This window comes from Lagopus leucura, unplaced genomic scaffold (assembly GCF_019238085.1).
Source record: "Lagopus leucura isolate 7727_CA_CO unplaced genomic scaffold, USGS_WTPT01 Super-Scaffold_100001, whole genome shotgun sequence".
NCBI lineage: Eukaryota > Metazoa > Chordata > Aves > Galliformes > Phasianidae > Lagopus > Lagopus leucura.
In genome coordinates, this window is record NW_024962262.1 from 90,757,687 (window position 1) to 90,771,440 (window position 13,754).

At 44.8% G+C, this 13,754-nt stretch overlaps 1 protein-coding gene across 4 annotated transcripts in view; it reads right to left on the bottom strand.

Moving 5' to 3' along the window:
- The window catches only part of NECTIN3 (nectin cell adhesion molecule 3), a 62,070-nt gene extending 52,886 nt beyond the window's left edge, over window positions 1-9,184 (bottom strand). For all 4 annotated transcript variants that reach the window (XM_042867832.1, XM_042867831.1, XM_042867830.1 and 1 more), the window contains exon 1: window positions 8,949-9,184. In XM_042867832.1, the coding sequence (XP_042723766.1) occupies window positions 8,949-9,129 (181 nt within the window). In that variant the 5' untranslated portion in view covers window positions 9,130-9,184. The remainder of the gene's footprint in view (window positions 1-8,948) is intronic.
- Window positions 9,185-13,754: the final 4,570 nt, after the last annotated feature.

Sequence of the window (13,754 nt, forward strand, 5' to 3'; positions counted from 1 at the left end):
ACATCAAGACAGTAAGCTAAAGTTAGTAATAGCCAAGCAAATTAATGCTTTATAGCAACTGCCAAAGTGCATTTTCAGTATTTGTCACACTGCCAGTAATACTTGCAGCTGCAGTATGTCTTACTGGCTACTTACTGAGCTAACAGAAGAAATACAATCAAGTGGTGAAAACAACCCTTATAAGTTGTTACTTATTTTAGGGGTTAACAATGAGAACCAACCTTCAAGTAAGCTTTTAGCAATTCTTAACCTACAAGTGAAAAAGCTTTAAAAGAAAATCTTGTTTCAGACTTGCACTTGGACATCTCAAGCTTAATAGAAAGAGACTTCTAAGCGCTTCTACATTACTTCAAGGGCTAGCAACTACACTACACCAACTCCTGCCTACTCATGCACAAAATATGAGGCTCTTTTAGAAGGCAAGGGACTTCTGGAAGTTATCCAGCCCTATCCCCAACTCAAAGCAGGGCCAACTTTGAAGTCAGATCATGTTCTGTGTCATACCATAGTCAGGTTCTCAATATCCTCAAGGACAGATATTCCAAAATATGTTTCAGAGTTTCATTTGTGTTGTAGAAAAAAAAAAAAGCATTGCTAATAATAAACAATAAATAACTATTAGAATTTCTCTTGTAGATTGTCTGTTGCCTCTTCCTGTGTCCCTGGGCACCTCTAAGGAAAGCCTATTTTCCTGTCACTCCTTTTTTTTCCCCTCACACTCTGCCACTGCAGCCAGCAGTTATCATTTCCTCCCACCACATACTTTTAGACTTCTTTGAAGGTTGAAAAAAAAAAAAAAAAAAAAAACAACAAAACAACACACCCTCACTTTCAGTCTCCCTTCATATACAACACACTGCAGTCTCCTTAATGGACCTGCAAAGAGGCACCGGCACCTGTCTTGTACCTTAGCACACAGAAGTGAATACAAGTTCCAAGTTCAGCTGTTCCAAGTACAGCTTCAGAAGCTTAGAATAGTAGGGAATTATTATTTTTTTCAACTGACTGGCTATACTCAGTATGCTCTTCACCTTTTACACCTCAAACACACACTGCTGACCTAGAAGCACCTCTAGGCTCTTTCTTAGAAAGCTACTTTTCTGCCAGTATACACTACACTTCTGTTGCTGCATCAACTCATCCTCCTCCCTCTGAGAATTTCACATTTGTCTTCGCTAAAATCCATGATGTTTCTGCCAGTCATTCAGACATGAGGAAGACCTTTTTCTCTCAGAGAGTGGTCAGGCACTGGAATGGCTGCCCAGGGAGGTGTTGGAGTCGCCGTCCCTGGCAGCGTTCAAGAGGCATCTGGATGACGTGCTGCGTGATGTGGTTTAGTGCTTGTGGTGGCAATGGTGATGAGGAGACGGTTGGACTAGATGATCTTGTAGGTCGTTCCCAACTTTGTGATGCTATGATTCCTTCAGCCTGCAGTCTTCCCACCTCTTCACAGTTTAGTCTCAAATCACAGCGACTCCATAACTCCTTTTCTTCACTTCCCTTAGTTTTCACCTTATTTACAACTACACTGGGCTTAGCATACCTACACTAAGTGTAGCACACCTGCCTCTTAAATCTCTGGAAACACAATTACAAAATGGCTCGAGATTTATCAACCAAGGGAATTTCCACTGCATTTCCATTGGGTTCTACAGTCCTCACCTCTTTCTGAGAGACAGAACACTCAGAATTTTTATAATGTCCCACATGAAACTTACACAAAACAATTTCTTCAACAAGACTAACTTATTATTTGCCAGAAGGCACTGTAAATTATTAGATGTTTGTGAAAGCATTGACATATCAAATGATAATCAAGACATTTCACAAGAGTCAAAAGCCTATTTTATACTCATTGAACTTAACAGTTGTCTTAAACATAAGCTGGGTGCACACATTTAAACTACACCTGATACCATAAACTGCTGAAGCAGCAGAATACCACCTACCTTTAGTCAACTTTTTCCTACATACAATATCCTGAATAAGTTGTTATATTGCATGTGCTGGCTAGCAGAGGAGGCTGTTCCATGCTATCTCAGCTACTGACAACACACTGAACTTTCAACAGTGTGTCCAAAAATCTCATAAGAAATGATTAGCAGTATGCCCATAGCCAAATTCTCTTGTTTATTTTCTTTAGCTCTACTGATAAATGCTTACGTACCTTAATAAAGAAATACTGCTTCTGTTTTCAAGAGACTGTATCTTAGGAAAACAGAAATACATCAAAAATGTTAATGCACAGAAGTAGTACTATTTAGACTGCCTGGTGCATTTGTACAGTACAAATATTATCTCCAACATCCTTTCATCCGATAGAGTGTTCATAACAGTGCTTGTCCCAACAATAATTAGTTTTCAGCTTAATCATATGCAACATGGGTGGTACTGCAAGTAAAGCAGCAACAGAGGTAGGGGTAAAGAACACCCATAAAAAACTGGATTAAGAAAGAAAGTTCAGACTAATTGCAGGAAGATACTGAGGACAAGCTTGAAGTGTCACTTCAAAAATAACTTTGACACATAGAAAAGGGGGAAATGATCATCTGTATCTTAAATGAAAATTTGATACAGGAAGAACAGTAAATAATAAGGAAGAGCCATTTACTGCTCTAAGAAATTCTAGTACTCCAGTCAATTCTAGATAAACACCATTTGACTGGCTTTAGTTCTGAGAAGGTAAGGACATGCTATCTTATTCTATGTATTACAACATTAAAAATTATTTTACTTCCAATACTACTTGAGAAAGCTGAAAAGACAAAAATATTTAAGAATGGAGTAGTAATTAAAGAGGAGAGTCTGAAAGCTTGTTATTTCTAGTACTGAATTCAACAGTGACCTTCTTGCTAATGTCCAGATGTAAAAACTTGACTGCATTGGTTTCCCACACTTGGGAAAACACTGGGAGCTGGATAGAAGACAGCAGCATTTAAGAAGTGCTTTATTGTTCCTCGTATTTTTTCACTCTACCAGTAACTCAAACTTGACAAGCTTATCAGTAAGCATTTGAAGCAGCCCAAAGTCTAAAAGCTAATTAATGGAAAAGAAAGATGGAGGAAAAATAACATCTAGGATTCATCTATTTGATAGCTTCAGGAAGTTGTTTGTTTCAACTTGACTTGGAAGTTATTGGGCTGTGTGTAAAGTTCTTTACCATAAGACTACACGCTAAGTCATGCGGCAGCAATCACAGGCCTAGCTTTTCCAGACCCAAAGTAGCTACTAGCCATGAGTTCCCTAGGAGCCTGACTTATGCACACCTGCAGCACGTTGCCATCTGCTATTCCACACCTACACTTCTTGCCCTCCACATCCAGGAGAAGACGACAAGCTCTTCGCTAAGAACTTTTACATCTCTTCTTCCTTTATAGGCTGGGAAGAATTGTTTTCACTGATGTTGCATATTACTGCATGATTTGCTGTTTATCTCATTCCCACCTAATTCCCTCTATTTCATCTACATTCATATATTCCTACATTTCCCTTAACTCTTCTTGGAATTTTTTCCCCAGACTTACACAACGCTCTCTCCAACTCAATCATTCTGCTTCCTAATCAGAAAACAGGAAGAGTGTTTACAGTACTTCTAGCTTACAAACTGAAGTTTGATCAACCTCTCACGCGCCTAATTCAGTAACTCACCATCCTCTTGACAAAATATATTCCTGGTTATGGTCTCTGAGGCACTGAATGCCACTGCTGCCTATATAAGCTCCATTAAAAAACTGATTTTAAATAGGTTACTTACACAAATCCCCCCCCCCCCCCCATCCCCCTCTTCACACAAGAACAAAACCTTGTAACAAGTGACATAACAAAATAAGAGTAACGAATTAATTGCACCTACAGCTGCTCTTTAAGTGCAACTGAGAAAATCTGGCCAGTTAGCATCATTTACAAGGTCCTAAGGAAATTCCTCATGAGGAATTCTATATTAGTATCTATATGCCACAAAGTTAAGTGGTCATCAGAAAAAAGCATTTAAACAGCCTTTAACACAACATAGCCATTCAAAGCTGGAAAGCAGAAATCAGATTACAAATAGCACTAGCAAGAAACAGTCTTATCACAGAGCTTTTTTAAGATGAAATAAACCAGGATTACAGCACAAGCACACAACACAACCCACTCACAGAATGGCTTGGGTTGGAAAGGACCTCAAGGATTAAGTTTCAACCCTGCACCACATGTGGGGCCACCAACCTCCAGATCTGGTAGAACCAGACCAGGCTGCCCAGGGCCACAACCAATCTGGCCTTGAACACCTCCAGGGACAGGGCATCCACAGCCCCTCTGGGCAGCCTGTTCCAGCACCTCACCACTCACTCTATGGTGAGCTTCCACCTGATATTCAATCTAAATCTTCCCTTCTTGAATGTAAAACCATTCCCTTGCCCTATCACTGGCTACCTATGAAAAACGTTGATTCCCTCCTTTTTCTAATCCCTTTTAAATACAGGGACCAATATGGGCTCTCAGCTCATTCAGATTTACCTACTCAGTCTGTAGTCATAGATTCCAGTAGAGAATCTGGTTGGCACATGAAAAAACCAACAAAGGTTGCCTTCTATTACAAGACAGCATGCCAAGACTAACTCTATAGCAACAATATGTAATGCTTCTGAGATCTACTGCTATCCAATAGATAACTGAATTAACTCAAAGAAACTCCACCAACATTTACTTGGAGCACTACAAGCACTCACTGCTTAGCAAGACTACCTTTTTCCAGTTTGTATACCAAGTATCTCAGCTGCCTTACTGTGGATTCACTGTGGATTTTGTTTCAAAAATTGCAACTTAGACTTCAAAATTGAAAATTTAGAGCTTTCAACTTCTGAGCAGGCTCTAAGAACATCTTCTCATTAGCCACACACACTTAGTAAAATAGAATACCCCCATGCCCTCTCCCGAGCCAACGCACTTAAATCTGCAAGGCTGTGTACCTTAAAAGCTACTAGCACCTAAAGCTAATCAGCTGGTACAGATACTCTGTGAAAGCAACAACAGACTTCACTCCTCCTGTCACAGAACAGTCCTGTTTCCTAATACCATTCTGTGAGCAATGCTGCACAAATGGGTGGGCAGTGACAACCTAAACCTGATTATTTCTGAAAAGGTTGCTTAGTCTTACAAGAAAGAAGTCCTGCTAGAATCCTCTTTGTTCAACATAATCTTCATATTCCATGGCATAAGATTAAGTTACTTAAGCAGGCAATGAAGAGAAACACACTGAATCAAGAAATGAGTCAATCTTTAATGGGTAAACAACCATCACAATACTTTTAGAGTACTCAGTGTTCAGACCTTAACACCTCAAAATAACATTAAATTGCACTTCAACAAACTTAGAAGTGTTCTTGCACACCAGAAGCAAAAAATGATACTTGGTATCCTTGCTTTTCATTCATCCTAAAATCTGTGATTGCTCTGACACTGACAGATATAAAGCCTACCACTTGCTTCCACCCTATCCATACAAATTTTATAATCACTTCTTTTAGGTAGAATAACTCAGACCTACTTCATGAAACGTTACAAATATAAAAATCTGCCAAAATTTAAATAGCAGTCAAGTCAATATTATATATTCTATTATGATGTTAGCATCTACTTTTACTTATTTTGCATTCCTTTTTTCATGAGTTTAATTACCATGCTGCAAAAGTGTTCTTCAATAACAAACATACAGAAACAGAACAGAGCTCAGGACTATTCCAAAACTGTATACTGCATATGAAATAGAGTTCTCCCCAGGTAGGAGCTGGACAAACCTCTGTTTCCACCTTAACTGATTCTGAACAAACCAGATTATCTCTCCCTCTACTTGAGGTAAGTTACTTGTCCCAGCGCAGTTGTTGCTGTTTCCTCATGTAGGAGTTTCACACCTCCATACCTACAACATAATTGATCAATATTTCATCCTCTGCAGCCATTATAATCCCTTGTATGCTATCCTTACTCCTCTTAACATTGCCTTATTGGATCTACTAAAACACACCTCTCTCCACCTTCAAAAAAAAGCACATTCCAACAAGAATTTCTAGACTACATTGTCCTTTTCCCCTTGATGTACATAAAAGGCATTTCATTGTTTTCTTGAACTCACCTCAACAACTTACTGAAAGAGCAGTATTTACTAATGCAGCTCTATCTGTAATCAAAAATCCACAAGTTGTTTCAGATTCCACACGCATTCTCTCCTTTCCTTCCTATTTGAGGAGGTAATTTCTCTAAGGAATTGCAGATCAAATCATCACCTCTTACTGTCAAAGTGATTTCATAAAAATTTGGTTTTATACTGGAGCTTTTCCACTAGGTTTTTTTGGTGGTGCTCTTTCCAATTCTGCCTTTTGCAGGTACTAACAGCACTGACCAATGAGAAAAAAAGAACAGTGATCAAATGTAATCAGCAGTTTTGGCTTCTGTCAACACCTCATCATATTTCAGGTGTACTCGTGCAAGATGACATAAGCATCCTCAAAAGCTACATTCACTGGCGTAGACTTTTCTCCCTTCATACTTACCTGTGACAGTTAAGCAGATAACGAAAACCACTGGGGGGAATTTCAGGGGCAAGAAGAAAAGTTACCTAAGCAGTAAGAAACTGACCAAAATCTGTCTTCTCCTGCTCCTGACTTCACAGTCCACAGGTTGCTTGTACTTGAAAATTTCCCCTTCTGTCCACAGATCACACATCAAAACCCTCTGCTTCAAGAGTATTATTTCAAGACAACATTCCAACTTTTGACAGATGTTCTGAAGTGTTATCGGTCAAGTTCACATATGCCAAAAGCAATCTGGGAGGACTGACATCTCATTTACACTCATTAAGATTAAAATAGTAAGCTGCCACATGACACAGCTCTCAACTTCATTGTTACAGCTATCTTCACATTTTTACACGCACAATTAGTTTGGCAAGGTTATATCAAGCCAGCAGCTCCAGCTTTCTCACCTCCAAGGAGCACAAGTCACCCCAACACCTGCTAGTGATGAGTTGTTACTTGGATTAGATGATCTTGGTGGTCTTGCTCAACCTTCACAAATTCATGGAAGGGAGAGAGCAGTGTGCTGGTGCAAGATATTTACCAACTCTCTGAAAGCTAAGTCTTCAAATCTTAGAGTTTTTGAGATGTGGCATCTTATTAATATAGGAGACAATTTGCAACAAATACAAGCAAATACTAATAAAAGCGTCCACTATTGATCGAGTACTCAAAAGTCTTATATATAGAACATTTAACTGTTGAAGGCACTTCAAAGCAGAAGCAGTTGGGTCTATAGCACTTCTTACAGTGTTCAGCCAAGTAGCTCCAGAAAACACAGCGTAAGGCAGCACATCTTGTTTCAGTTACTTTTGCAGCAGCGTGGTACAACAGCTCATGAACCGTTAAAAAAAATAAGACAGACACTGATACAGACACTTAACTCCACAGCCAAGACATATTCACTGTGCGCAACACAAGGGAGATTTCTACATAAGCGCTTCAACTTTTAGACTACTTCTGAAAAAGCATTTCACCTTCTCTAAGGAGGAAGCATCCCAGTAATCTCGCCTGAGCAGTCTCCTAGCCATGCAGAACTCCTGTGTCGTGACGAAGCACTGCAGTTGTTATTCAGCCCAACAGAAAAGCATGCAAGCACGTTAAGTCTCAACAAACTAACGGCCACAGGCTCACCGTCAAAGCAAGAAGCGCTGGCAAACTGCTTTCCTTCCTCTGAATCAACCCACGATACACTGAGACCCACCCTTCTGTCTTTCCCACAGCCGCCTTTCTCTAGGGATAGAGAGAACACATGCAATTTCCACATAGTTTCTTCAGCAAACACATGTTTTTAGGCTTAAATTAGTAATAATCATCTATTTCAGAAAGCTACACCATTGCCAGAGGGGGGAGACTATTCCATGCGAGAGCACCATCTCGCAGCAGCACTGCCCCAACTCCCTCCTTGAAAAAGCATTTCTCAGCTCCTCCACAGCCGCTTTATGATGGCACGACTTGCAGGCTGCTCGCAGTATTTTTATCACACCAACCTCCAGAGGCTTCTTCCTAACTTGTTCCTCTTTCCTTCAAGAGGAGAAGGACACGGCACATCCTATAATAAAACATCCTTGCCAACTCCTCATTGCCGCGTTGGGAATACACGGCAGAACGACGGTTCTCAATGTGCTTTTGAAGGAGAAGAAAAAAAAAAAACGGCCCCGCCGCTCCCACTGCCATAAAACCACACCGCGCACACGGACTCCCATGCAATAAAAGAATAACCGCGCCGTGATTGAGTTCTCAACTTCCTCAGTGCCCGCAAAACGGGAGGGCACGGGGGGAGGGGGGATGTGAAAGGGGGATTCTAGAAGCACAGGGCCCCGCGGCACCTGCCCGGAGGGGATAAGCCGTACGCACACGGGATATCTGGAGCTGAGGGGATCGCCGACTCCAACTCCGGGTTGCACGCACCCAAGGAGGCCAGAAGCCACCTTACACCATAACCAGCACCGGCTTCACCGAGTGAAGGGGAAGCGACGCAAACCGGCAGCACGGGGAGACGAGAGGGCACCCCACGGACACCGACGCCCCCGCGCCGCCCCTAGGATGACCGCCACCGCCCGCAGGCAGCGGGGAACGCACCGGGGCGGGAAGTGCCGCTCCGAACAGCGGCGCACAAACTTCCCCACCGCGCCTGGGGCAGCGCCGCCCGCGGAGCAGACAGCGCCGCAGAGAGGCTGCGGGCAACCGGGAGGGGGCCGCGGCCCGCGCGAGTAACGGTCCTCACACTGCCGGCGGGGCCCAGCAGCCGCCCCGTTTTCCTCCCGCCGGGATCCCGCACGAAGTTTCCCCCAACTCTCCCGTAGCCCCCGACCCCGGAGCGGCTCGGGTTTCCCCGCTCCTCCTCTCTCTCCGCCCCCCCCCCCGCCTTGGGAAGGAAAAAGTTGCACTTACTGCAGCAGAAGCGGGAGAACACCAGTCCCAGCAGCCCCAACCCCGGGGGCAGCGCCGAACCCGCCCGGCGCCGTCTCCGCTGCCACCGCCACCACCGCGGGGAGGCACCGGCCGCTGGAAAAAGTTCCCCACGACCGAGAGGAGCCGGCGAGACGCGAGAAGCGGCTCCGATCCCTGCCATACTCCAGGCTCGGCTGCTGAGTCTCTCCAGGTCCGGCCACCGCCTCCCCGCGCCGGGCGCGTTTAGCGGCGAGCAGCGAGCGCTGCGCCGCCCCCCGCCCTCCGGAGCGGGCCACACCACCCCGCCGCGGGGACAGGGGGACCGGCGGGCCCCCACCTCCTCCCCCGCTTCCTTCCTCCCCGCCCCGGGGCGAATCGCCTCGCCCCACGCTTCCCGCCCCACTCAGAGACACCGCGAACCGCGCCCGTCTCAAGGGGGGTTCCCGTTAGCGATGCGGCGAGCGCCGGGAGCCGGTGGGAGGGGGTGAGGGCGGCCTCCCCCGGGGGGGTGTTGGTACGGCCCGCCCCGCCCCCTCCCTCGCCCCGCCCGCCCACCCGCCGCCGCCCCGAGCCGGGCCGGGGGCGCCGCGCTCCTCAGCGGGAGGGGCGGTTCCACTCGGCTCTTGCCCGCCTCCCCCGTCCCGCCCGGTCCGCTGGGAAAGGAGGAGGCTGCGCCGCGCGAACTGCCGGCTGCAGTCCGGGTGCCGCGCCTGAGGGTTGCGGTGCGGGCAGGCCGTGCGGGAAGGGAAGGGAAAGGCGCTTCCTTCCTTCCTTCCTTCCTTTCTTCCTTCATGGGTCGCCGGGGCGGGATCGCGCCACAACCCTCACGGTCCACCACAAGCCCTCAGCGTGTGCCCACAAGCGTTGGTCCTCTCGACACGAACTTCTCCCGGAGCACCGAGGGAGTCCTGAGGGGATGAACAGGCGGGAGCCTGGCAGAACGAGGGGGTCTGGAGTGGAGGCCGAAGCCCCCCGGGGCTGGGCGGGAGATGGCACCGAGGAACGCCAAATATGGCCCTACGCAGCCCTCGAGGCCCTCGGGGAGTTTCTGTCACACAAGCGGCAGGGATCCTGGGCTGTGGCACGGTGCCCGGCTGTCCCCTGGATCAGGCTGGTGACGCTGAGAAGGGGGAAAGGGCCTCGAGCCCCTGCCTGAGGTCCTCGGGGCCCGTCCCAGGGCTGGCTGCCACCGGGTCGGACGGCTGGAGGTGGCTCTTACAGGCAGTGCAGCTTCACTGCTGCATCCCCACACCAAACTGAATGTGGGCGCAGTGTTGCTGAGTGCACCCCTAAGTCTGGTAGCCATGTGCAGGAGCTTGAAAGAATGAGGCTGAGAGTGGGGTCTTTACAGTCTGGATATGCTTTTTCATCTCAAATGCATTATCATTGCAAGAGTGCAAGAAAAGTACTGAATCGCCAGTTATCCTATACCTGGTGCTAAGATATCCATTGGCAGTGGGTTCCCTATAAGCCCGAGAATCACAATCACAGAATAATAGGTGTTGGAAAGGACCTCTGGAGATGATCAAGTCATCTGCTTGATGCAGCATCCTTACAGGAAAGCAATTAGGTTTGTCTTGAATTCACCTCCAGAGAAGGAGACCACCATACAGTGTAATATTTGATCATTTTCTTCAGTGGTGGGCACAAACTGCAGTTTCTCCCCCAGCCATGCATGGCTAAGCTTATCAGATGCTCACAAAGGAATGTTCATCCAGTCCACAGCTATGCAGAACGTTTGCCAATTAACTGCCCTCATTAGTTTGTAGCTGTGAAACAAAACCAAATTCAGGCAAAGAGTTACTGAGGCAAACTGTTAGCAGTGATGAATGTTGTACATTCATCACCATTTTGGAGGGCAAACAAACATAACTGAGAGTACTCTCAGAGTTTTGTTGAATCAATTTGATTCCCTATGTCCGGAGCTCAGCTCATATGAAATTCTTCTCAAACCAGTTTCACCTGGGACTGGGGTTCCAGTCTATGCAGGTGGTGCATAGGATCTTGTCCAAAACTGTGTCAACAAGTTTCGGGGAAAGCTTGCTTAATGAAAGAAGGAATATGCAGTGGAGTGGTCTTCCCACTGCTGAAGCTTCAAAGTCTGATCATTTCATCTGTTGCTGGAATCTTTGCCGTTTTGATTCCATGGAAACCAGTATATCCCTCCACGCCAATAAATCTGGATAAATATAATACTGAATTAATCATTAGAGTCTAATTTGTTTTTATACTTAGAGCCTTTTTACTTGGGAAAATTGATGAGCTATCTGCTATAGCAGAATAATTTACGTTAATACAGCTTTGCTGATATAACATTCCAGGTAGACGTATTAATTGTGCATAATTATTCCATTTCCCTGCATAGACAAGTCCTATATAGATAAATCCTTAAATCCCCCTTTATACTTAACAATCGAATCAAATTACATCTCATAATTACATTTACACCAAGTTCAAGGCACTCTTAAGCCGGGCAGGAAATATAATGGGGCTGTACTATAATTGAAAGTGCAACCCTTAAAATCCTATTTGTGGCAGCTATAATCTAATTGTCATCTGCTATATTATTTTCATTTCTACTCATTCCAAAGTAAGAAAAGGTATAAATTCCATTAAAGCGAAATGTTTTGAAGGGCTAACATGAAAATATGTGCATCTATTCACCGTGGCTAAGGAAGCAAATGCAGTTTGTCATATTTCAGCAGAACTGTGCCCAGTCTGTAGGTAACTGCTGCTAGTGCCAGGTTCAGCGCAGTTGTAATCAGGCATCCTGGGGACTTTGTGATAGGAAAGGAAATTTGACTTCATGACATCAAAGCTAAATTTGGCTCTCCGATGCTTAGAACACTCCTGAAGGTATGATGCTCCAAACAATTAATCCTGCATACTATTGAATAAATGCATATAGGACACACTGGCTCACTTTTTGTAATTCCATTGTTAGTGGCATATTTTCTCATAAAGAAATGTTTTTTCCTAAGCTGGCAGCCGTCCTGTTCGAAAGCATCTTTGTGCTGCAGAGACACAAAGGACCAGACTCTCTTTCCAGCCCGCTTTCCCCCCTTCCCGTTGCCCTACCCCCACCATTGTACACCCACCTGCCCTTCCCCCCGTGAAGAAAAGCCCTTCCCCTTCATTTAGGCCGGGTTTTTGGCAAGGCTTCTCCTCTCTGTTCTTAACCCTTGTGGTCATTTGAAAACAAAGTTCTGAAGCAGTGTGAAATTAACTTATATGCATAACATTTGAAGTGACGGCACAAATTCCCGCTGGAATGAAGGGCCATTCTCTTCAGTGGGAATCTGTAAATAGATTTGTAACAGAACCAATGCGCTTTTCTGAAAACTCTCGCTGCCATTCTCATGGATGAAACCGGGCCTCCCTAGCAATGTTTCTGCACCACCACCCATTATGGCCTTTTAAAATAAAAATACAATGAAACAGCCCAACAGAAAACCTGCCCTTTTCCCCACACCGTCCACAAGATGAGACATTTTGCCTGCTGCTGGGTAGAATGTCTGTGATTTGCTATCAGGTGCTTGTATTTCCACAGAGAGTGAGAACTGCATCTTTACCGAAGTTGGAGTCATCGTGTCTGTCCATGCAAAACTTCAGACGGGGTTAACAGTGCTGTGTGGAGACAGACGTCTGTCCAATTCCTGCTCTGGGAAGCCACGGAACGGCATCTCTCTGCGGGCATGATTGATGCCAGTTCCAGAAGGGTCAAAGGTGCAGAGAACGTGGGCTGCATATTTATCTGCATGCATCTCCCATTTCTCAGTGTTCTGGTCGTCCATGAACTTGTTTGGGAAGGGGTTAGAAGGGCTTCTTGCAATGCACAAAGTTTTGTTTATTGCTTTTGAAATGTGCTCTTAATAGTGGTGGGTATGCTTAGGAATCTTTGGGCAAAGGATGCTCTATAACCACACTTCTTACTAAGAGATGACTAAAACTAGAAATAAATTCTAAAGTTGGATTATTCTTACTTTTTTTTTTTTCCTGCTTTCTGCATATAGTGTGATGCAGAATGGTTTGTTATGTCATCTCATAGAAAATTCAATCACAATATTTTGATTTAAATCATAAGCAAGCTTAGCCAAGAACAACATACATACAGTTGTATTGTATATGATGTTTAAAAAATCCATTTGCCAAATATTTTATTAATTGAAGATGGCATTTAAATCTTGTACCTTTAAGGAGAAGTCTGAGAGACTGATTCCCTCTGTACTGCTGAGTGCAATTAAGAAAACTTCGGTTCTCCTGCACACAGAGCAACCCAGCTCTCATCTGTTAGTGCAAGACCTTTTCCATGTCTCGGCAAAGTCTGAGAGCTCATTCTTCATTTCACAACATAGTAAAGTAGGTCTCAACAGTAATTATCCCTAACCTTACGTTTCATATCCGTGGTCAGATGTACACATCATCCCCTCTTCAATTAAATGGAGAGCTCCGTTGTCTCAGCCAAGAGGTTTTAGACTCCCAGCCAAACAAGCAAATTCCTTATCCATTTCTGACAGGCAAAAAAAAAAGTAAGCAAGGAAATAGTCCGGTTTGCAGTTACATCTCTCTGATTACCGCTTACATCCCTGAGAAAGAGGACAGAAAACATAAGGATTCCTCTTGGAAGGACGCTTGCAAGCCAGACAATGCTTCCTCTGTTTTCTTTCTGCTCTGCTTCCCTTTACTGTAATCTCTTGCGCTCTTTCTGTGAGCCTGTTTTTGGTGCTTTCTCTCTCTTCATCTTTAACTATTTAGGTGTACTTACACAGATACGAACATGATATTTTACATTAATAAGTACAGAAA